Here is a 25,283-nt window from a genome sequence, read left to right as displayed (position 1 = left end):
CAACCACTGACTTTCTCCCTTGCTCCAATTTTCCCAGGCTAAGTGGATTCCTTTGGGCGCTTTGTTCCCCACTCATCTATGCTGTGCCCTTCTCTCAGGGACTTTCTCTGGCCTCCTAGTCATTGTCTCTTTCCATCTTTAAATAAACAAGAACCACCCTCTTCTGCTTGCCCCAGTGCTGGCCCATTTTCAAACATTGCTCCAAGAACCTCTGTTGGCCTTAGCACAGTGCCTGGCACGGAGAAGATGCTGTTTTTTTGTTTTCAAGGTTTTAAAGAGCATCTGAGGGGCAGCTAGGGGGCGCAGTGGATAAACACCGGCCCTGGAGTCAGGAGGACCTGAGTTCAAATCCAGCCTCAGACACTTGACACTTACTAGCTGTGTGACCCTGGGCAAGTCACTTAACCCCAACTGCCTCACTAAAAAATTAAAAAAATAGAGAGCATCTGAGTCTTTGGGAACCCTTTCGGGGCTGTCTTGGCAAAGGGAGTAGAGCAATTTGCCATTTCCTTCTCCAACTCATTTTACCGATAGGAAACTGAGGAAAAGAGGGTTAAATGACTTGCTCAGGGTCACACAGCTAGTAAGAGTCAGAAGTTGGATTTCAACTGGGGTCTTCCTGATGACAGGCCAGGTACTCTATCCACTGCACCACCTAGCAGGTGCTTAATTAATGTTTATTCATTGATTGCCCTGTTCAGGCTTATTGGCTGAGCTGGGCATGGAAGTGGGTGATGTCTGAGGTTCCATCTAAATCTAAGAACCAGGAGCCTTGGGGCTGTGACCCCTTTCTGCCCCTGATCAGCTTTGCTTCTAAGTGCCCTGTGGGCAGGGACTGGGGTCCCAGGAGCCAGGGAACTTCCCTCTTCAATGACTGGGGCACTGGGGCTTGATTCTGTTATGCCAAATTTAATAGTCTAGATTCAAGTGAGATGGCTAATGAGTATTTGAAATGTTACAGCATGATAGAGCAGTTGCTACCTCCTGCATTTCCTCACCAAGGTCCTTGGAAAGTTGGTGATAGGAATGTACAGACAGTGGTGCCAGCTATCCCCATTGCCAGGACTGCAATAAGACCTATCCCCGCAGCCACGGCCCACAGGGCCCTCTGGTGTCTCCTTCTAGATAACGAGTCAGATAATGCTAGGACCTCGAAGTTTGAATCAGTATACCCAGAGATATCAGGGAGCAGGAAGACATATAAGCCGTTCTGGGCTGAGCATGGGGGAGTAGCAGCTCAGAGAAAACACTGACGTGCTGAGGTACCACACAACAGGAAGACTCCCAGAGAGGCACAAAGTCCCTGGGAGTAGGGGACCAATATCCCATGAGACAAGTCCCCATAAGTCCTGAAGACACGGGGGATAACTAGGGAAGAGTTCCCAGGCCTCAGGGTGGTGTAAGGGGAGTCAGCTCTTGTATCTGTAGCCAGATAGGAAAGGTATAAAAATACCTTTCCAGAGTGGGAGGCAAAACCAACAACAGGGTTCCTCTGTGCTGTTTCCTGTGTTTGAGACCAGGTTATTTAGTATATTCAAGGTAAAGTCGCCTGGTCTCCTGAGCATGCTCAAGGGGTCCCAGGGACCCTTCAGGCCCTCCTGAAGGTATCTGTAAGGCGGGAGTCCCCACGTCACTCAGAGCATTTTTTAGGACTGGCTGACCAGCATCCTGGTATACGCTTCCCTCCGGATGCTGATTAATGATGCTAAGTTGCCCCACGGGGTCCTTTCCGGAGACCGAAAAACCCAGTTCATGTTGTCTCTCAGGGGTGGTGATAGCTCCTCCTCTTTTGTGCGCCTGGGGTCTTCAGCACCCTCCAAGGTTTCCCATTTGGCACCAGTAAGTAGGAGTGGGTTACAATGTCCCTGGAGACATGGGGTGGAGACCCATGGGGCTCTCCTGAGAGTAAAGCTGTTTTTAAGCTAATGCCACTGGGACTTTGGCCCGTGACCAGTTCCCCCAGCCCAGGTCCCAGCCCAGGTGGGGAGGTCCCATGAAGTCCATCCACCCCCAGTGTCCCAGTATATGTTACCCCAGGACACACATCCCTCCCACCGGATGTCAGGGTCAAAATACCTATGGGAGAACTGGTTAAGCAGTGTCCCAGGGCACATATAGACAGGGGTATCCCCCAGCTCTGCTCATCAATTCTGCAGGGCATCAAACTTAATGGTAACAGGTTTGGGACTACAGGTGAGGTTTACATAAGGGATGAATCCCCTTGCAGGGCCCATCACATACGGATATGCCTGACTGTACATGAGGATCAGGGCTAGTAAATATAGGTTGGCCAATGGGTTGGTGGTCAGGAGGGGGCCTGGGGATAGGGGAGTCACCATTCTGGGACTGCTTTACACATATATTCACTCTGGCCCCCAAGAGTCCAAGTATCAGGCCGCCCACCAAAATCCCTATCCACAAGGCTTCCATCAAGCTTAATCTGAGAGTCTTGGGACAGCTGTCCACATCAGGCCACTGTCTTCTGCTTCTGGACTGCCAGCCGATCCCCAACTGGAAGTGGTCAGTTCTTGGTTATTCAGAGTCCATATGGTTGTCCAGAGATGGGCTCACACCTCCACTCCCCTGCTGGAGAACCCCTCTTTGCCCTGGAATGGTGCACCCATGGAGTAATACCTGCAACTTTAAGAGATGTAGGGGTAACAAGTACAACAGCATGGGGTCCAGTCCGCTGAGGCTGGAGGGGGTCATTTTTCCAATCCTTAACCCAAACCCGGTCAGCAGGTTCAAAGTGGTGAGCTTGGGTACCTAAGGGGATAGGCTCCCTCTTCAAGATGGTCTTATTCAAATACCTCATAGTTTTGCCGAGCTGTGCTACTGTTTCTTGCAACTGGGAGTCCCCTAACAAGCCCAAACCACTTCTGAAATGTGAAATAATGGGGGTGTCTTCCAAATAAGGCTTCAAACAGGGTGATCCTACCCTGGCTGGGGGTACATCAGACCCTAAGAAGGACAGAAGGAAGCAAGTCTTTTTTGGGGGGCAGGGCAGGGCAATGAGGGTTAAGCTACTTGCCCAAGGGTACATAGTAAGTGTCAAGTGTCTGAGGCTGGATTTGAACTCAGGTCCTCCTGAATCCAGGGCTGCTGCTCTATCCACTGTACCACCTAGCTGGCCCCTAGGGTAGTCTTTATAGTTCTATTAATTCGTTCCACCTTCCCTGAGCTCTGGGCTCTAGAAATGGTATGTAACTTCCATTTTATGCCCAGTATTCACGATAGCCCCAATACCCCAGAGACCACAAAGGCTGACCCTTTGTCATTACCTATAGTTAGGGGAAGTCCATACCTAGGAAAAATTGCTTGTATTAAGACTTTTAATCACTTCCCTAGAAAAACAGAGTCAACTCTGCATTGGGGAGGGGCTGATCAGACACATCAGGTGGCTTAGAATAACCTTCCTCTATCACTTCTAGACAGTCATGCAATGCCCCCCCATTCCAGTAGGCAGAGAAGTGACTGGATTGTTTCAATGCTAATTTGAGGGTTCTCTAACAGAAGTCCCTGGTATTGTGCCAGCCGGGCGTTGGACAACCACTGGTGTCCATGCCAATTCATGAGAGTCACTACTGAATGAGGTACCTTCATGTGGAGTGTTTGTCCCAAGGTTGACTTATTTGCTTCCTTAACCCAGGCTTGCAGTGGCCCCCAAGGCCTGAAGGCAGGAAGGCCATCCTGGGGTCACTGGGTCCAAATGTTTAGACAGGTATGCCACAGGTCTGTGCCAGGGGCCAGAAGTTTGGGTGAGCACCCCAAGAGTGACCTTTTGCTTCTCTGTAACAAACAACTGGAAGTGGTATCAGGTAATCCAAGGACTGGGACATGGTATAGGTGGGCTTTTATATTTCCCTAGCACTCTGAAGCCCCTCCTTCTTTTAAGGGGTAAATTCCTTTAGTCTTCCCTTGATCCTGAGGCTTGTTCACACTTAGGGGCTGCTCAGAGATGAGAGGTTCAAATTAAGGCACCCACAGCCCATGTATTAAGGAAAAAGTGTTCACAGTGCTTAATTGGCCATTTTACTTTACTTAAAACCACAGAGATTAAAATATGATCTCGGGGCGGCTAGGTGGCGCAGTGGATAAAGCACCGGCCCTGGATTCAGGAGGACCTGAGTTCAAATCCGGCTTCAGACACTTGACACTTACTAGCTGTGTGAGCCCCATTGCCCTCCAAAAAACAAACAAAAAAAACAAAAACAAAAAAAGAAAAATATGATCTCACCTCTAGTTGGAAAGCTTTCTTCTACCATAAATGGATGCTCACCCAGTAGAAATAGGAATAATGATTAAAATAATCATATCTGATAAGAGCAAGTTGGAGAATAGCTAGGATTAAAAGGAGTAAAGATCTTCCCTGATTCTCTCTTCTAAACTTTTTGCATCATGATTTTTTGTCTTTTTTTACTTTCATTTTTTTGTAAAATAATAAACATTTTAAAAAAGTTTAGAGTACCAAAATTTCTTCCTCCTTCCCTCCCTCCCATACATAAGCCACAGTAAGCAATCAAATATGGGTTATACCTGTACAATTGTTTAAAACATGACCACATAAGCCATTTTGTACAAGAAAATGAATAAAAGAAAGAAAATGAAGGAAATTGAAAACCAGCAGGCTTCAGTCTGTGTTCAGTCTATATCAGTTTATTCTTTGGAGGTGCCTAGTATGTTTCATCAATTATCCTTTGGGATTGTTTCGGATCATTGGATTATTGAGGACAGTCAAGTCATTCACAGTTCTGCATCAAACGATATTTCTTTCTCTGTGCCCAATGTTCTCCTGGTTCTGCTCACTTCTTTACACATCAGTTCATACAAGTCTTTCCAGGCTTTTCTGAAATCATCCTGCTTGTCAGTTCTTATAACATAATCATATTCCCTCACCATGATATACCACAGCTTGTTTAGCCATTCTCCAATGGATGGGCATTCCTCTGATTTCTCATCCTTAGCCTCCACAAAAAGAGTTGTTATAAATAATTTTGTAAAAAGAGGTCTTTTGTGGGGCAGCTGGGTGGCCCAGTAGATAAAGCCCTGGCCCTGGATTCAGGAGGACCTGAAAATAGAGTAGTATACTCTACTAACTTAAATGATTTGATGATTTACTTTAAAAGGATGTGATGGGTGAAATCTGAAGTAAGGAAACAAAATTTTGAGGTTCTGAAAAAGTTGAATTAATTTGAAATGCATTTCAAGTCTGGACCACACCTCCTCAGCTTGCACTTGACCCCACTTCTGTGATATACAGATTTTTAAGCATTAAAATAAAACAATAGGATATAAACTAGGGTAAAAATGAGGGACTTTCCACATATGGAAGGGCAGAGGGAACACATATAATTCTGTGATCTGGTAGAGTTTGGCCAGATTCCCAGCCACACAGGGCTGGTTTCAAACAATGCAATTATATTTTTTCCCACAATTCTTATAATTGAATAGTTTTCCAAGAGAAAGAAATTGGACTAGAATCACAATTGAATAGAAAGCAAACTGAGTCATATCCAGAATTGAGTCACAAAATGGAGTCAGAATGGTTGACTCAATTCCCACAATTCTCTTAAGAAGTGCAGAAAAGTAGACTGAATTAAGAACCTCAAGTGTTTGTTTTGTAAGAGTCATTCTCAAGTACACTTTGGATGAGTTGATATCTAAGGGGAGGGCTCCCAACTGCCATTCTGTGTTTGTGATACTCTGAAATGTCAGAAGCCCAAGTTATGCTCAGGCGTGGTCCCTACTTTTGGGTGAGGTATGAACTCCATGGTCCTCGGTGTTAATGCAATAGTAAGAGTGTGAATTTCAGGCAGTCAGCACAAAATTTATGGCTGAGAGGTGGCACTAGAGGCTTAATAATCAACTGAATTCACCTCTTATGCAGGACTGGGTGAGTTTGCCCCTTGTGTTGGGAGGGACTGAGACTCAGAAGAAGCATCCCATAGTGAATCGTTCAAGATAGGTTTCTCACTTAGGAATCTTATTTCCTTTTCTGAATTTCAGAGTTGTTTCCATTTGCCAGAGACCAAAGGGGAAATGTTCCAGTCACAGTGACTTATTGTAGCATGCTTTCATCCAAGAGAGATGAGGAACTACACAGGACTTACGCACTCTTCAGTTGTCTATTTGGGGGTTATGCTGATTGACTTAGTTGGCTACTGAGATATTGACTACTGAGTATCAATTCATGACTATTTCAGTTAGAAAGAAGGTCTGGTTTCCTGATCTGCTTACTTTTCACATTGCAAATCATGCTAAGCTCCAAAATGCCTACCTGGGAAGGGCACGTTTTGTGCCACATTCGAAGGATTTTGGTCTTTCATACTCAGAAAGCATCTGCTTGGGCCATGTAGGAGAGCGAATAGGGTCAGCTGTATGGTCAGGGGGCCTTCCAGAAAGGACCACAGAGAAAGCCACAGTCTTCCCAGGGATATGGGAGGGGACAGTGGGAGAATCCAGCATTATCGGCTGCTCTTACTGGAAGATGAAGTCCAGAGGGAAGGTGAGTCTGGACAAGGAAAACACTTTCTATTCTGCTGATGAGCACTCAAGGGAGAAAGTCCTCGTTAGACATTAGGAGACACATGACGTGATAGAACCGAGAGAGCTCGAGCTTCGGCCTCTGGAAGAACCACCTTCAGGTTCCATCTCAGCTGTTTCCTGGCTGGGTTCTCCCTTAACCTTTCTTCCATCTAGCCAGTCAGTGACTCTAGGAAAGGTAGCAGAGGGTTAGTGGGGAAAGACTTCTTCCCTCTTGTGATTCTGGTGCTTATGTTTCATCTTGTTGGAAGTTAGGAGCACCCACGGCAGGGCCCAGTGAGTGCAAAGATGCAAAATGCATTTTTGTTTTGGGGAGAGAGCAACCAGGACCAAATCACTGGTATGTAACCTTCATGGAGGTGAATAATGGATTAAAAACTTACAAGGGGGGGCAGCTAGGTGGCGCAGTGGGTAAAGCACCAGCCCTGGATTCAGGAAGACCTGAGTTCAAATCTGGCCCCAGACACTTGACACTTACTAGCTGTGTGACCCTGGGCAAGTCACTGAACCCCCATAGCCCCGCAAAAAACAAACAAACAAACAAAAACAAACTTAAAAGACAGAAAGAGGCCGAGTTATAAAGAGCTTTAAATGCTAAACAGAGCTGCTTGCATTTAAAAATTTGTATTTAAATGTGTTTAATTTTCAAAAACTAAAGGTAACCCCAGAGAATAGAGATAAGAAAACACTTCTTCGTCCCCCTTTTTGACCAGGTTGTAGAAACATGGTGTGTAATACCCTCATGAGGAAAATTAACATTATGCTGAATCATTTGATTATTAATATTAGTATGTAATCCATCCTTTCCCCTTGTTGTTCCAAATCTTCATCTCTTAGACAAACTTAAAAGCAGACCTCTCCAGTCATAGTGTTTGGGGGTCCTGTGTCTGGGATGGGGGAGCAGCTCACCCAAAGAATTTGAAGCTTATCAGGAATCTTGTCAAATAAGAAGATTTATCAGCAGAGAAGGGGACAGATCGCTGTTGAAAGTTGTCTCAGAGAGGAAGGGGTGTTTTTGAATGTTTGCAAAAGGAAGAAAGGGGCAGAACGACAAAACATCTGCCTCTGCGAGGGACTTGCCAAACTTCTGGGAGGGGCTGAGAACTGGGAGGGGAATCTTTGAATAATGGGGGGTCAGTCAGATGGGCAGCATTCAGCCACATCCTTCCTGGCATTGCTTATCAGGGTACCGGCTCATGCTGGGCAATGCTGATTCCTGACGTAGGGAGCAGAGCTGCTTTTCCAAAGGAAAAGCTTAAGGATCCTTTGGGGGTTGGGATCTTTGGGTTTCTTGGGATCCCAGTACATTCCCACAACATTCCCCTCACTCTGATTTTGGGGGAGAAGGGGGTGAAGGTCCATCTTCTGACAAATGGGGTATAGTGATGTCTCTGTCGATTAAGGAGAGAAGGAGTGAAAAGTTTGATGTCCACAGTCCCAGGGGCCCAAGGGCATTATTGTCACTTCAGTGATATCCTTGTTCCTAGAATCATTGACTAAAGAAGGGACAGTATCACAAATTCGAGGTCCACACAACAAGATGCATAAAGTCACCACAATTCTAGGAATGAAAGGAGCAAGTAGTGAAAACAGCCGTGAAGTCCAGGAGGGAGAGTTGGAGAAAGATTGTCCGTGAATTTCTGCCATGATGCACTTGCAGCACAAAGGATTCTGGACCTTGCATCCCCCACCTTGAGCAACAAGTAAAGAGTTCAAGGCTGTTCTGCTGTGACTTCATTGGTCCAAGAATCTCGGGCCTCCTGGAGCTCCTCAAGGCCCCAAAGAGATGGTGTTCGAACCCTTTTCACTTGCTGAGGTCAGACTAGTCGGGCTCCTCATGTTCTAGGTCCTCCCCAAAGGAATGGCGAGGGCCACAGTCTTACAGACTCACCACTGGAAATCGTCCCACGGCCTCCCTTTTGCCCTGTGCTTTTCCTCAGGAGGGAGAGGGCTCTGAGGGTTCTGATACAGGGATTCCCGAGCATTTCTAACCCCCAAGGTGCATTGACAGTAAATGATGGAGGAGCTGAAGCAGGAAGTCGTTAGGACCACAGACATCATGGCTTCCTCAGGAGACCACTCCCGGAGCCAGGCCCCAGGTGAGTAAAATCTATGTGCCAATCTTCCCCCGTTACTTCTCCCCATCTTTGACTCGGCTTAAGCAGTGGGGGGAGGTCTGCGGGCCGCTGGTATTAGGTTGTGTGAAGAGGACACAGGAATTGAAGACGTCCCAGATAGTCTTAGAGATGCCCTTACCCATAAAGAGACTTGACTGAAGTGGTTAGAGTTTCCCTGCCCAGGTGAGTGGAATGTGGAAGCCCATTGCAGATCTCCACGTCATCTTCCTGGGCAGAAGCAGAAAATCAGAATCCGAGCACCACCATCCTGTATCCTTGGGACCAAAATGTTGAACTTTAGCCTCTCTGATCTCCTCCTTGGTATAGGAAGGGGAGATACCTCGGGGCACAGTAGGGTGCAAGGGGGTCAGGGCTAGGGCAGACCCGTGAACGGACCCGGCAGCTGATCCAGCAGCAAGGTCTGCCCTGTGGTTCCCTTGTGCTATGGAGGAAGTGATGGCTTGTTGGCCTCCACAGTGCAGAACAGAGACCTGGCTGGGCAGGTGAGCAGCCTCCACCAGTCCCAGAATCTCCTTTCTATGCTTCACAGGACAATTACTTGAGGTCAATAGTCCTCTTTCTTTCCAAATGGAAAACATGAAATGGAGAACTCTCTTTAACCAGCATAAATGCACCTGGTAATCATCCCCTCCCCCCCATCTCATCTGAATGTTTTCAATGAGAAGGAATTTCAGTTTCTTCCAAAACTAGGAGCTGAGAGATGGAGGGTCTTGTTAGGGAAACATCCAAGAGCCCAGTGTCACTGGATGCAAGAGGACAGGTGGGGAAGAAAGGTGGAAGAATACTGGAAGGTTAGGAGAGGGACAAGCTAGGCAGGGCTTTGAATCCCTAACAGAAATTTATATTTGCTTCTGGCAAGAATAGGGAGACACTGCAGTTTATTGAATGACATGGGCAGACTTGCACTTAAGAAAATGACTTTTGGGGCTGATGGACTGGAATGGGAAGACACTTGAGGCAGACAGTCCCCTCCCCTAGTAACTATTGAAATAGTCCAGGTGTGAGGTGATAGTGGTTTTTTAAAAATGTAATTTTTTTTTTGGTGTGTTGCTACACAGCAGTTAATTAAAAAAATTTTTTTGGGGGGCGGCTAGGTGGTACAGTGGATAAAGCACTGGCCCTGGATTCAGGAGGACCTGAGTTCAAATCCGGCTTCAGACACTTGACACTTACTAGCTGTGTGACCCTGGGCAAGTCACTTAACCCCCATTGCCCCGCAAAAAAAAAAAGTTTACTACTTTCCCAATTTATTTATTTTTTAAATAATAAAAGTAATTTATTCTTTCCCAGTTACATGTAAAGATAGTTTTCAACATTTGTTTTTATAGGATTTCTAGTTCCAAATGTTTCTCCCACCCTGCCCTCCCTCCCACCTCCCCTATATCAGAAAGTAATCTGATATAGGTTATATATGTACAATCATATTAAACATTTTTCTGCCTTAGTCATGTTGTGAAAGAAGAATCAGAACAAATGGGAAGAAACTAAACAACAACAACAACATCAGTACAAACAGTATGGTTCGATCTGCATTCAGGATCCAGTTTTTTGTGTGGATCCGGAGAACAATTTCCATCACGAGTCCTTTGGAGTTGTCTCGGATCATTGTATTGCTGAGAAGAGCTAGAAGTCTATCACAATTGATCATCACACAATGTTGCTGTTGATGTGGGATGGAATTAAGGGTCAAATTGATCATGAGTCATCCCAAAAGAAGGACAAGACTCAGTGACTCAGTTCCCCAAGTTTTATTCCAATATTGTGATTGAACACAGGGAGAGAACCAGAAAAGTGGAAAGGTATCTCTCGCATAGAAAAAGGAAAGATAGCTATATTTGTAGTATGGATAAATTGATTATCAGTCTCATTAGAATAATCTCCACCTTAGGGAGGTACAGGGGAGGGCCTATCCTAATTTGGAGTTCCTGGGGTCCTAAGCCAACCCCTGAGGTGGGGACCTTTTCCCCTGGAGGTGTGTTTTCGGGGTTTACCATCATAAGGGAATCTGGGGACAAATTTGGCCTTTTCTGTGCATGTTGCCTTTTGATTCCCATGTCCAGTTTCAAAATATTTTAATTTATCATTTGAATTTCTATGCCTTGTCTATGTGCTCTTGTTAACAGGTGCTGATTAATGTGGTAACAAGAACCCAGGCCCTGACTTGTTTCCCAAGTCTTAAGTTATCCATTAACTGGCATCAGAATCCCTTTTAGAGCTCAGATCTAAATTAGAGCTTGGGTCTTAGGTTTTTCTGTTAACCCCTTTTTTGCCTCCTACATCATTCCCCCCCTTTTCATATACCCCTGGAAAAAGGAAGATGATCCTCTTTACCTACTTCCTGCTGAGTGGGGCCAAAGCAGGGGCCCACAGGGCATTTATGAATTGGGGAAGATCTAGGAACCAGAGTTAGAAATGCAAGAACCACCACACAAAACACAAATGATTAGCAAACAGACCAAGGGAGAACAGGGACCCTAATACAGAATAAATCTAAGAGTTCCATGAAAAACTGGATGAAGCAAACACTTGTGAACAGCTTCAGCCATCCAGGTAACCTCTGTACTGGAACTCAACCTCAGGAGGTGTTCTGAACCATACAGACTATGCCTCAGTGCAGGACCACATTTGCCAGAGAGTTTGAGCACTCTTCCAATTCTTGTAACCCTAAGGCAGTGGAATGAGAAATTTTTTCTATTGCCATTTTAAATGTGTAAGCATAACCTCATGTTCAAGTTACCCAACAAAAGGAATAGTCAGGGCAGCAGTTTTCCAGACCCACCAAAGAAAACGATCCCAGGTTCCTCTTCTGACTTGAATATGAGAAGAGGCAGTAGGATTCTTACTCTGAGATCCAAATAGCCCAAAGTAACATATGGGCTTAAGCAGTCGGTAGTTAACACCAAAGATTTATAATCTCCTCCTTGTTATAGGAAAGGGAAATACCTTTGGGGCACAGTAAGGTTCAAGGGGACCAGGGCTAGGGTGAACAAGTGAATGGACCTGGCAACTAATCTAGCAGCAAAGTCTGCCCTGTGATTCCCCTGTACTATGGAGTTAAGAGCTTGGTGCCCTTGGCAGTACATAACAGAGATCTGACTGGGCAGATTTAGGATAAAACCTGAAATGCATAACTATGTTTCCTAGTTACCATCCTCCCTCTCATCTGCAATGGGGAGGAATTTCGCTTTCTTTTAAACCAAAAAGATACCCAGTTAATTTGACTTTATCATAATCCCATATAGACATTACCAGGCAGATGGCACACCTGAATATTAATATACCATGTTGTTTGGCATATCAAGTGACCACACATTTAAACTAAGAACACTAAGATCTTACATACTTGCCTTGTGCTCATTTCTTCTCCTGACTACTTGCTCTGATGATAGACATCTGCTATAAAAGAAAAAGCAGGGACATGATTATAAGGCCAGGATAGAACATCCTTAGCTCTGTTTGATTTCAGGTAAAAGTTACAAGTGACCACCAGTCATGCAGTAATAGCCAAAATCAGGGATAGCCAGGTGGGGAAACATTTCCTGTTCAGTAGGACCTCAATGAACCAAAAGGAGCCCACCTCGGATTGAGTCTGAAATGGTCCTCTTGGCTTTTTCCCAGATACCTCCACCTGTAAGCAGCACATTCTCTCTTGGGGCACTGATTTGTGGCATTCTCTCCAGTACTTGGATTACTGGCTTAACCATCCTAACAATTATACCTGAATTCAAAACTCAAAACAATTTTATGAATTATTGTCCCAAATATTTGATCTTAAATAGCAACTTCTACTCTCATGAAGTTACAGTGAGCAAAAAAGATTTACCAGAACACACACATGTTCCTTGGCTTTTCTTTCCTTCTTCTCAAGTTTAAACTGTATCCTGCTGTAAAGATCAATCAGTAGAAATTAAGCAGCCTTATAAATCCTCAGTAAAACCATTCCTTGTAACAAGCTCTTTTCTGACAAGTTTACAAATTAAAAGAAGTCTAGAAGGTCTTTTTCTGTGTAATGATTTACTAGCTTAATACCTGTGCTTTCCTCTGGCTCAGAGGAAACAACAACTATACCTGTTTTTGTTAAGACTATCAATTGCTTTTCCAATTTTAACACACACATCAATTTAAAAGTAACTTTAAAACTTTAAAAGTATTCCAACAGTATTTCAGTTTTCCAATCAAGCTCAATTACTCTTTGCTTTCTTCCAGAATGCACAGACCTTGAAATTGCAGTGAGCACTTAAAGTGGCAGTGTACCTTAAATACACTCCCCTTTTTTATTTTTTCCTCAAGATTTCAAATTCTTTGCACTCTCAGTAGCTAAACAACACAACTTTCTTTCTATTTGCTTTTACCAATAATTTAAAATACTCTGGACACTTTAAAAAAATTTAAAAAATTTCCTAAACATTTCTCATTAACTCCCCACTCCAGTGCTGCTCAGCCAGCACCTGAGAGGGAGAGAGGGAAAGAAAGAGAATAGTGGTGCAGCCTCAAGTCATGCTTCACTAGAGGTCACTTTTCTTTAAAACCTTTATACATTTCAAGTAGTTCCTGATTTTTAACCATTCCACTACAAAAAATTTCAAAGTAACAGCATTTTCAAACCAGCTTTTACAATATTCATCTAAAGCTATGAATGCCTAGCAAAGAAGTTATATCCCAATTCCAATTCAAACTCTTAAGTAGACACACATACCTCTAAAGATATCCAGAAGTCAGAGACTTCCCTTCCCCCACCTTCAGAGCCTGGCCACTGCTCTGAAAGGCCATGAAGGTACAACCAGAAATTCCGCACAGATTTTACAACACAATGACAACATTTGACAGACATAAATGCAGGAGACAACAAGCAGCTGTTTAACAGGACAAGCAAACAACTTCTTCCTGACCAGCCCACTCTCAGGTATGGTAGGGGCTAATCAGGAGATCTGTTCCCTTAATTCTCCTTTCTCTTGCAAATGAGCCATTTGTTTCTTTTCACCTACATCCAATTTTTTCTCCTTTCTCCCTTTCCCCAATTTGTAAGGATACACTGGAGGGGTCATGCAGAATGTTTTCTCTCTGTCCCTTTAAGGAGGCTTGGGCTAAGACCACACCTGAGAAAAATGCTACCTCAGACCTTGGGGGCCCCCCAATGGGACTGAGATTTCCGAGGCCACAGAGGAGAAAAACACAATGCATACTCCATCCCAGGGAACCCAAGAGCTGAATGAGGGGGTTGCTGTGGCCAGACAGTATTGCAATAAAACAGCACCCATTTTCTTATTAAGGTCGGTGTGATTGGACTTGTCCAATTTGTCAAAATTTACACCAAATTACTCTAACTTTCTGACCCATCTTAACTTCCTGGAGGTTACCAACACTGCACCTGCGTCCACATGGGTGTCAGTTAATTAACAGCAAATACTACTATCCAGGGTGTCTCCCAGATTTCTGAGTTTTGCTAGGTGTGTTGTTTAAAAATCTAAATGTGGGTTCTAATCCGTCCCCCCCAGTTTTGGGGGGAAACTGGCTAAAATCACTGATAAATTCACCAAGAGGTTAGGCTTTTAAGGATTTATTAAAAGATATAAGATAGTAAAGAGAAAGAAAGATTTCTTATAGCATGGAAATCCTAGCCTTTCTTTTGTTTTTGTTTTTGTTTTTTGTTTTTTCGGGGCAATGGGGGTTAAGTGACTTGCCCAGGGTCACACAGCTAGTAAGTGTCAAGTGTCTGAGGCCGGATTTGAACTCAGGTACTCCTGAATCCAGAGCCGGTGCTTTATCCACTGCGCCACCTAGCCACCCCAAATCCTAGCCTTTTTAACCTCCCAAGTGAAGTCCTGCCACCAAACCGATGTCTGAACCCCAAAGAGGAAGAAGCTTTCCGCCAATGTCTGCTTCCTACTTCGTGTTCTCCTCCCAGAAATGGCAGGCTCCTCAAGTTGATTGGCTCGTAGTTTTGATTGACAGCACCCAGGAGCAAATGTCCCTTTGACCATATGGCTTGCCCTCAGACGCCTTCTCCTCATGGCGGAGCTTTCTTACAGTAAGGTGGTGTCACTCCAGTCGTTACATAGGAGATACCTTAACCAATTGCTTGATCAAAGGGAAATCTCTTGGGGCAAATCTCTTGATCCTGGACCAGTGAGAAAACCCCTTGCCTCATTCTCTTGCAAAAAATAAAATGAAAAATAGTTTGTCTGGGACTTTGAGCCCGACGCTGGGCACCAAATGATGTGGTATGGAATATAAGGTCAAATTGATCATGAGTCATCCCAACAGAATGACAAGACTCAGTGACTCAGCTTCCCAAGTTTTATTGCAGTACTGTGAGTGAACACAGGGAGAGAAGCAGAATAGTGGAAAGGTATCTCTTCAATAGGGAAAGAAAAATAGTTATATTTATAGTATGGCTAAATTGATTATGAGGCTCATTATAATAATCTCCACCTTAGGGAGGTACAGGGGAGGGCTTAACCTACTTTAGAGTTCCTGGGGTCCTAAGCCAACCCCCAAGGCAAGTACCTTTTTCAGTGGAGGTGTGTTTGGGGGGGTTTACCTGTCATAAGGTGAATCTGGGGACAAATTTAGTCTTTTCTGCACATGTCTCTTTTTGATTCCCATGGCTAGTTTCAAAATACTTTCATTTATCATTTATTTCTTCTATACCCTGTCAGTTGATCATTGTTATAGCTAAGGTCCCTCTGACCTACCTCTTTATGTTTTTGTTATGGGTGGTGATTAATGTGGGTAAGAGAACCGAGGCCTTGACTTGTTTCCCAAGTCTTAAGTTATCCATTAACTGGGGTCTGAATCCCTCCTAGAGCTTAGATCTAAATTAGAGCTTGGGTCTTAGGTTTTCCTGTTAACCCCTTTTTTGCCTCCTACGTCACTCTGACAGCTGGCCACTTGAAAAGTGGCCTCCAGCCTTGGACACCACCTTTGGCTCTACTCAGTTTGTTACTTCCCTGCTGCTATCTGCCATGGGGCTGCCAACCAGGCCCTCCCCACCATCCCAGCCCCGGAGGGCCCAGGCTGAACTGGGAGAATCCTTCAGACACATTTAGGGGACCTGAATGAAGACCAGTTCCAACCACTAACTTTCTCCCTTGCTCCAATTTTCCCAGGCTAAGTAGATTCCTCTGGGGTCTTTGTTCCCCAATTGATGTGGGATGGATTTAGGGCCAAACTAATTGTGAGTCATCCCAAAAGAATTACAAGACTCAGTGACTCAGTTTCCCAAGTTTTATTGCAATACTGTGAGTGACCACAGAGAGAGCACTATGGAGGTGTCTCTCAAATAGGCAAAGAAAAGACAGTTATATTTATAGTCTGGATAAATTGAATATCAGTCTCATTATAATGATCTCCACCTTGGGGAGGTACAGGGGAGGGCTTGCCCTAATTTGTTGTTCCTGCGGGCTTGAGCCAGTCCTCGAGGTGGGTCCCTTTTTCTGTGGAGGTGTGTTTTGGGGTTTACCTGTCATGGGATGAGCTGGGGACAAATCTGGCTTTTTCTGAACATGTTACCTCAACTTGCAAAGGTCAGATTGTCCCTGTGTTTCATTCCCAGGCCTAATTTCTGGATTATCAATTAAAATTTTTATAAACTGTCTCTGTGTCTTTGTTATAGTTAAGGTCTCTGTGACCTGCCTCTTTCTGTTCATGTCATGGCTGGTGATTAATGGGGGTAACAAGAGCCTGGCCCTGCCTTGTTTCCCAAGTTTTAAGTTATCCATTAATCCCTTTAGGAGCTGGGGTCTGTAAGTTATAGCCCTCCTTGGAGCTCAGATCTAAATTAGAGCTCAGGTCTTGGGATTTTCTGTTAACCCCTTTTTTGCCTCCTATGCTCTGCCCTTCTCTCAGGGACTTTCTCTGGCCTCCTAGTCACCCTCTCTTTGCCATCTTTAAATGAACAAACAAGAAACCCTCTCTTCCCCTTGCCCCAGTACTGGCCCATTTTCTCAAATTGCTCCAAGAAGCCCTGTTGGCCTGGCACAGTGCCTGGCACAGAGAAGGTGCTGTTTTCTTGTTTTAGAGGTTTTATAGAGCATCTGACTCTTCAGGAACCCTTTGGGGGTTTTCTTGGCAAAGATACTAGTTTGCCATTTCCTTCTCCAGACCATTTTACAGATGAGGAAACTGAGGCAAACAGGGTGAAGTGACTTGCCCAGGATCACACAGCAAGTAAGGGTCTGAAGTTGGATTTCAACTGGGATCTTCCTGACTCCAGGCCAGGTACTCTATCCATTGCACCACCTAGTAGGTGCTTAATGAATGTTTGTTCAATGATTGGCCTGTTCAGGCTTATTGGCTGAGCTGGGCATGGAAGTGGAGGGTCCCTGAGGTTCCTTCTTAATCTAAGAACCAGGAGCCTTGGTGCTGTGACTCCTTTCTGCCCCTGCTCAGCTTTACTTCTAAGTGCCCTGTGGGCAGGGACAGGGGTCCCAAGAGCCAGGGAACTTGTGGCTCCCTCTTCAATGACTGGGACACTGGGACTTGCTTCTCAATTCCTCCTACCTCTCCCAATGTATGGATGAATGAAAGACAAGTCATTTATTCAGCTCTAATGAACAGATTCCAGGATTTGCAATAAGTGCTAGGGATTGATTCAAGGTCCAGAGAGCAGGTCTGCCCTGAGGAGCCTATCTGATTACAGGTGCTGGCAACCCTTCCCAGAAATCCAAGTCATTTGGATGACTGACCCCCAGACTGCAGATGGAATTGCAGTGTGAGGTGATCACCCCTCCTCCCATCTCTGATCTTTGCTCCATTCAAGTGGATTAGTGTTCCTTATTCCTTCATCCCCACCCACTCCTGGATTCTGGAATCCCATTTAACTGTCCCCTCTTTCTCTGAGCCTTCCTTCCTTTCCCCCCTTCTCAGCCATGCCCTTCTCCACTAATTGGTGCTTAGACAAGGAGGTGCTTGGTGCTAGAACTGGCCAACTGAGCCGGCCTCCCAGGCTATAGGAGGCGGAGCCAAGATGGTGGAGAGAAGCCAGGAAGTTGCTTGAGCTCTCCTAAATTTCCCTCTGAAACAGCATTAAATTCAGCCTCTAAACAGATTCTGGAGCTACAGACAGTACAGAAGGATGGAGGGAAACAATCTTCTGCCTTAACATATCCCAGAAAGTCTTCAGGAAAGGTCTGTCTCACCTGGGTAAGAGGGGGAGAGGGAGGAGCAAAACATAAACTCCGAGGACGACAAGTTACAAAACGCTGCATGCGAAGCCTTAAAAGGGAAGAGGAGTTGGTCCCAACACCAAAAGGCCCCCTTAGAAGAGTTCACCAACGATTTGACAAACCAAATAAGAGGCAGAAGAAAAGGTGGGTAGAGACTGCTGCCCAGGTGTTAGCATTCACCCTTTTTCTTCCTAGTCTGGCAAGCAGAATTCCCCCCTTGTTTTCATCCATAGCAAGCAGCCTTTCCCTTCAGCCTTCTGATCTTCCTTGGGGATCTGGTGGGAGTCTGACTTTCAAAACCTTTAGAAATGCTAATGACTCTCCCCAGAATCTCTCCTTCCAAGTCTCACCCCCCCTCCCCTTCTCCAACCCCCTGTTGAGAGTTTTTCTGTTTGTTTCTCATTAATTGCCCATTGATCTGTTGTTAAAGGGATAGTTCTTAGAAGTTCCAGACTGTCAATTATAGGAGATTCTAAGGCCAAAACAGTCCTTGTCCTGGGGAGTTTACACTCTAAAGGTATGATATTGGGGTTGCCACATAATTCATGGATATTGGGGAGCTCTCTAGGGCATGGGGTGCCCTGACTCCTGGGAGTGGTGCCAGATCCCTGAATGTCTGAGCTAGCCTGGATTTTGGCAATATTCCAGGCCCTGAATCTGCTCTCTGTGACTGGGGAAAGTGTCCCAGACAGCCTGGTCCGAGGCAGGGCTGGGAGGCAGGCCTTCCTGAGTCTGGCTCTCTGTTGACAACATGGAAACAGTTCCTCTGATCATGCCTGTAGAGAGGACACAGATGGAAGGTAATCTCTGAGAGGAGGAAACACTAGCAGCTGGGGAAGGAGGAAGAAAACCAGGGCAGGCCTGCAGAAGGGGGGATCTGAGAGCCATCCTGAAGGAAGCCAAGGCAGAGGGGGAAGGGAGAGCCCCCAAGCAGGAGGGAGCAGAGCTTGGGGGTTGTTTTCTGTTTGGGGGAGGGAGGGAAAGAGAGGGAAAGGCTGGTGAGTGTAGTACATACATGGAAGGGGGAATAATGGGAGAAGGATAGAGAGGTCTGCAGCCAAACTGTATTCAGTCCTATGGGCTAGTTTTCCAATTTGTGGAATTGGGGGTTGGACTGGATGACATAACAACCCATTTATATGGGACATAATTGGGGTTTTTTTGCTTATTTTACATCTTTATACTTATCTTCCTTTTGTTACTAGTATAGAAATCAGACCTTGAAAATAGGCATTCACACAGTATAGTTATTATTTCTGAATAAAGACAAGTGAACAGTAAGTCAATTATAATGTGTTTCAGCTGCTGTTAAATGATATTTTGTAAGACAGTATAGCTGTCTCTTGATGAATTACTTCACTAAAGTCTGCCAAATTCCAGAAATAATCCTATCCATGTTTACAGATATTCCTTTAAATTTTAGAGAGAGCCAACTTTTTTCCTATTCCTAATTATGCCTGTGTTACAAACTTATGACTACTGGCAGCCTTACATGGAAAACACATGAAATTCTATGCACTAACAAAACATGAAATAAAGATGAATTCGAGGTAGAAGTTGAACGATACAGGCCATGACTTCTCTACAGGACTTACCATTACCAGTTACCATCACATCTTTCTAGTTTATGTGTACAGGACAGCCTTAAGTTGCCTAATATTATCTGTACAAAATCATATACAGAAAACCTGAGCAAGCTGAGGAAACAGGAAAGCTTTTGACATGTTACAGGAGCATGTAATTGGTTTGACTTGAGGGCTGCCAACATGGATATTAACCATAAGGAGGTGGTTGGTTATAACCAGATTGTCCATCTTGATGATGCTGATGGTCATTCCCCCGGGGTCTTCCATGCCATTGATTAGATCTGTTGTCACTTGGCTAACCCCGCCGGCCATGCCTTCCTCCAATTTGTCATCTTGCAACCGTTTGCCTCAGTTTCTTTGATTGCCACTGGATCCACTCTTCACAATCAGAGGGGAATCAGCAGGGTGTTTCAGGTACATACTCTGTATCCTCTTCTGTGAATCGACTGGCAAACATCTCTTCAAAATTTGGAACAGTATCAGCAGTATCAAGTATGAGTCCTGGAAATCTTTCCTCAGTGGCTTGGGGCTGCTATACAATCTAGTGGCGCTTTTCCTTTGAAGAAGTGTAAGTCCTAGATAAGAGGCATGAAACAATAGACATTAGGAGTGGTGGTCAGTAGGTGTATGTGGATCAGTATTAGCTTTACCACATCTCATTAGAGCCAGTAGTAGTCTCACCAGAGAACCAAGAACATAACATTTTGGTGCAGTGTAAAGAACACTGTACTCACTGGGAGCCCCTTCCTGTCCACCACTCCCTCCTGATAGGTGAAGCTTGCTACCACAGTTTTTCAGATTTGTTTTTTCTGGAATGCAAAGAAATGGGGAGTGAGGGGCACCCATCCCCCCAAGGTAGCCTTAAACTGGCCAGGATGGTGGCACCTCTACATGTGTCCCTGATCAGCCTGCCCACCCACTGCTTGGCTCAGGCCCTGTAACCCAGGCCAATGTGGGAGCCCACAGCATCTGTGACAAAAGCCATAAGGGGAGTCTCAAGTAACTTGTCCAGCATAAACATAGTGTCATGGCGGAATTTGAATTCAGGTCTTCCCTCCAAGGAGGCAGCTGGGTGGTGACAGGGTGAATGGGGCACCAGACCTACAGTGTGTGAGACTCATCTTCCTGAGTTCAAATGTGGCCTTGATGGAGAAGGCTAGACCTGAATCCAAACCTCCTCAGAGCCCTCTCACCTCTCTCAAGTAACTTGATGTCTTGTCCTCTCAGTTTCCTCATCTCTATGTTCCAGACACTGCACTGGGCTGCAGAGGACAATCAGTGTTGTTCCCTCAGCAGGTTTAGGTTATTGTTGGGGAATTCCTCAGCCCAGAGGTCCCAAAAGCCTCCTGGACAGCAGTAAGAATAATCAGAGTTGCCTTTCTCTAGCTCCCAGGTGCCAGGCACTGCTGAGCACTTGGGAAATGGAATCCTCACAGCAGCCTTTGGGGTAGATGCCATTATTCTCCTTCTTTCATAATTGAGGAAAGTGAGACAAGCAGGTCAAGTGACTTGCCCAGAATCACACAGAGAAAGTGTCTGAGATCAAATTTGAACTCAGTTCTTCCTGCCCCCAGGCCCACCTTGCTGGAATCCCTGCCTGAAGGTAAAGTAGCATCAGCTCCCTGGAAGCTGCCCTGTGGGGAGCATCTCAAGGGAACAAGGGGAAGTAGAGGCATAAATAGGGTTTTAGACAGCCTCAGTCCATCTGGGGAGGCTGGGCAGCCACTTTGCTCATTGGGGTGGTTGGGTATAGAGGCAGGATGTCGGGTGATTTGGGGAGAATGTTAACCTTCCTCTCAGGAGTTGCAGAGGTTGTTTCAGTGGGGATGTTTTCTCTTGCCCAGAATGTCTGGTGGGGCCAGAGGAGGTGGGTCTGTAGTTCATTCCCGCAGAAGATCTTATTGGTGACTCCCCAGTTATTGGAGGCTTCCCTGAGGTCTGTCTCTGTTCACATAATCCTGTAAGACAGTTCGGTTTCTTTGACATCCAAGGTAATTCTTTTAGGGGAGAAGCTGTTTCCCCCAAATTCAGTTGATTTCCTCCACATTGGCAGCCTAGAGGCCATCCCTGAGTCTTGACTCTGTCTTGGCCCCATCTCCCTATAGCAGATTAGCTGCTAAATCTTTCTTGTTTGTCCTTTTAAGTTGTGTCTGCTAGTGGCCTCTTCTTATCTCCAAGTATTACAGTTTCGCTGTCTATTTTTGCCTTTCATTTTTCTTTCAAGTCCTCTCTGTGCCCCTCCCCTCCACTATTTTCCTGAACAATTCACTTTTCTGGGGCCAAGTAAACAGACCTCCCCATATGAGCCACTTCCACACATAGGCCCAATCCAGGAACTTAACTGGATTCACTTAACTAACTGGCCCTTTGACTCCTTCTCTGTGATGCTCCTAGCCCAGGCTTTGTCTTTATGCTGCTGTTCCCATGCTCAGGATGCCACCCCCCTCTTAGAACCCCTGAGTTCCCTTGGAAAGCTCTTCATTCTCAGCTGAGCAGTAGGCTTTTCCCCCAAGCCAAGCAGATATAGAAGGGGATCTTTGTATGTGTGCATACTCCTTCATTTGGCTTTAGTTTTTACCCCCAAACGTTCCCTTCCTCTCCAGGTGAGGTCACAGGAAGCGAGGGGATCTCCCCCTCTGGGCCCATGTGCATCTCTGCTCTAAGGCCCCATTCCAGGTCCCAGTAACTTTTCCAGGCATTGAGCCCCTCCCTGCCCACCACTCCCTCCTGCTAGGTGAAGTCCAGGGGGTGGGACTGCCTTTACTTTTGTTTTGTTTTTTTTCAGAGGCAATTGGGGTTAAGTGACTTGCCCAGGGTCACACAGCTAGTAAGTGTTAAGTGTCTGAGTCTGGATTTGAACTCAGGTCCTCCTGACTCCAGAGCCGGTGCTCTATCCACTGTGCCACCTAGCTGCCCCTGCCTTTACTTTTGTTAAATAGAATGCCAGAAGGATCACTGAGGATTCTGAGCTGGGGTGTTGAGCTCCCCAGCCCAGGAATCCCCCTTTCTGCTCCTCTGTGGCCTCCATCCTGGTTTCCGGCCATCCTTGTGCCCCACAACCAACATGTTCTGCTTTCTGCACCTCTCCCCTTGATGTGGGGTGGAATTAAGGTGATCAGATTGATCGCGAGGGGTCCCAAAGAATTGATGTAGGAGGCAAAAAAGGGGTTAATAGACAAACCTAAGGCCCAAGCTCTGATTTAGATCTGAGCTCTAAGAGGGATTCAGACTCTAGTTAATGGATAACATGGGCCTTCATTACAAGTCAGGGCCTAGGCTCTTGTTACCCACATTAATCATCACCCAAAACAAGAACATAGAGAGGCGGGTCATAGAGACCTTAACTATGACAAAGACATAGAGACAGCTTATAGAAATTCTAATCGATAACGGTTAAAGTGGGTCTGAGAACGGAGAATGCAGGGATACTCTGACCTTGGCTAGTTGAGGTAATGTGCAGAAAAGGCCAAATTTGTCCCCAGATTCACCTTATGACACGTAAACCCCCCAAACACTCCTCCACAGAAAAAAGTCCCCACCTCAGGGATTGTCTTAGGCCCCCAGGAACTCCAAATTAGGATAGGCCCACCCCTGTACCTCCCTAAAATGGAGATTAGTATAATGAGACTGAGAATCAATTTATCCATCCTATAAATATAACTGTCTTTCCTTCCCCTATTCAAGAGATACCTCCATGGTGCCCTCCCTGTGGTCACCCACAGTATTGCAGTGAAACTTGGGAAACTCAGTCCCTGAGTCTTGTAATTCTTTTTGGAAGACTCAGGATCAATCTGATGGCTCTAATTCTGTCCCACATCAGAATGGGAAGACTCAGGGACTCAGTTTCCCAAGTTGTATTGCAATACTGTGAGTGACCACAGGGAGGGCACCCAAAGGAGAAAGGTGTCTCTCCAATAGGGAAAGAAAAGACAGTTATAGTATAGATAGATTGATTTATCATCTCATGATAATAATCTCCTCCTCTGGGGAGGTACAAGGGAGGGCTCACCCTCATTAGGAGAGCCTCTGGTCCTAAGCCAGCCCCAAGGCAGGTCCCTTTTTCAGTGGAGGTGTGTTTGGGGGGTTTACCTGTCATAAGGTGAATCTGGGGACAAATTGAGCCTTTTCTGCACATTACCTCAACTTGCCAAGTTGAGAGTGATTTAGGAGGTAAAGAAGGGGCTGACAGAAAAACCTAAGACTGGAGCTGTAATGTGTATCCAAGCTCCAAGAGGGATTCAGACCCAATTCTGAAAGGGATGAATGGGCAACTTAAGACTTGGGCCCTCATCAAATCCTTTTCAGAACTGAGGTCTGCAGGTTATAGCCCCTCTTATAGCTCAGATATAAATTAGAGCTTGGGGCTTAGGATCGCCTCCTCCATCACTCTTCCCCCTAGGACCTGGATTTTTGGAGGGTGAAGAGGGAAAGAGGGGTCCCTCCCAGGGGATGGATTCCAGTGGCTGAATCAGGTAATGGCCACACCCCTGGACTTAGAGGGAGATGTGAAGATGTGTGTAAGTAGGTAGAGAAAATTATAACATATGCTGTAACGTATGCCCCGGGACCCAGGTGTGGTGGCCTCAGCTCCCCCTTAGGATCCAGCTGTCTTCCTCTGAGAGAACATCTCTGAGGGAAGAAAAACAAGACAGAAGGAAACGCTCCCTCAGTGTGAGGACTGGGGTATGGAAGGTCAAGAAGGGAGATGGGCCCGTTTGGAGGAGAGTGAAGGAGGGGTGGGCAGGTCTGGAGCCCAGACTGCAGAGAAGAAAGGGGGGCTTCTGGGGAGGGGAATGGCTGGGAGACCCAGGAAGAAGGAAGGATGGGCAGATCCTTGTGAGGAAGAAGAGGGGTATAGCAGGGGGAGGGTCAGGAGCTTCTGCTGAGGAGGGGTGGAGGCCCAGAGCAGGTAAGGGGGTGGGGGAGGAGCAGTGGGAGAGGAGAGGCCTCAGAACTGAACACCCAGGCAGGGGGAGGCCTTTGGGGAATTCTGCCCCTGGGGTGAAGTCTGGAAGCCTGGGAGGTGGGAAGGGGAGGAGAGAGGTCACTCTAGGAGCTGGAGGGCTGGGGGGGGGGGCTCTTGGGATTAGGAGACCTTACCCATTGCAGCCTGGCTGGGGGCAGAAGCCCTTTGACCTGGGATCTCTCTGCCTTCACTTTAAGCTGAGATGTCTCTGCCTTCTGGGGGCCAGCTCCGTATGCGCAGGTGTCAGGTAGGTCTGACCGAAGGCCCCTCCCCACTTCCTGCTTCTGCTGCCCTTTCCATTGGCCTCACCGTCCCGCTCTCTTGTTGTCTGTCATCATTTTGTTGTGGGTTCTCTTTTCTGCTCAAAGAGGATCATGACAGATGCGATGACTTACAATGAATTGGATTTAAGCGAGGAAGGGCTGGACAAGACCACCACAGTGGCATCATATATACAGTGGGCATGGCCCTGGATGTTTTAAGGTGATTAGAGTTAAGTGACTTGCCCAGGGTCACCATCTAAGTAAGTGTATGTGGTGAGATTTGAACTCAGGTCCTCCTGACTCCAGGGCCAGTGCTGTATCCACCAAACCACATGGCTCTTCCATTCTGACCTCTTGGTGAATGTTGTCTTGGCTGGCCAGGAGCAAGCCTTCCTCCAATCCTGGCTCTGGCGATGTCCTCTGCTACTTCTAATGGAAGCCTGTCACATCCCCAAACTCCTTGGGTACCTTCCCCAGTTTTACCACGGGGTCACAGTTGCCTGACCTACACATCTCACCCCTAGTATCAGATGGAGGTAGAGCTCTGGGTCTGGGGTCAATGAGGCTCTGCCGGGTCTCTTCCCACCTGGGATCCCAAGGCCCTTCTGCCTCCTGGGTCT

The 25,283-nt window shown here is 46.1% G+C and overlaps 2 protein-coding genes across 2 annotated transcripts in view; one reads left to right on the top strand and one right to left on the bottom strand.

The window, feature by feature from the left end:
• The window catches only part of LOC122749581 (zinc finger protein 420-like), a 410,887-nt gene that overhangs the window by 119,810 nt on the left and 265,794 nt on the right, over window positions 1-25,283 (bottom strand). The gene's annotated exons all lie outside the window — the stretch shown is intronic.
• The window catches only part of LOC122746245 (zinc finger protein 420-like), a 136,634-nt gene continuing 119,911 nt past the window's right edge, over window positions 8,561-25,283 (top strand). The window contains exons 1-3 of the mRNA XM_043991712.1: window positions 8,561-8,642; window positions 24,598-24,647; window positions 25,045-25,127. Of these exons, the coding sequence (XP_043847647.1) occupies window positions 8,561-8,642; window positions 24,598-24,647; window positions 25,045-25,127 (215 nt within the window). The remainder of the gene's footprint in view (window positions 8,643-24,597; window positions 24,648-25,044; window positions 25,128-25,283) is intronic.

This window comes from Dromiciops gliroides, chromosome 3 (genome assembly GCF_019393635.1).
Source record: "Dromiciops gliroides isolate mDroGli1 chromosome 3, mDroGli1.pri, whole genome shotgun sequence".
Lineage (NCBI taxonomy): Eukaryota > Metazoa > Chordata > Mammalia > Microbiotheria > Microbiotheriidae > Dromiciops > Dromiciops gliroides.
The sequence above is the reverse complement of the archived record's forward strand: the minus strand, read 5'-3'. Positions and strand labels throughout refer to the sequence as shown.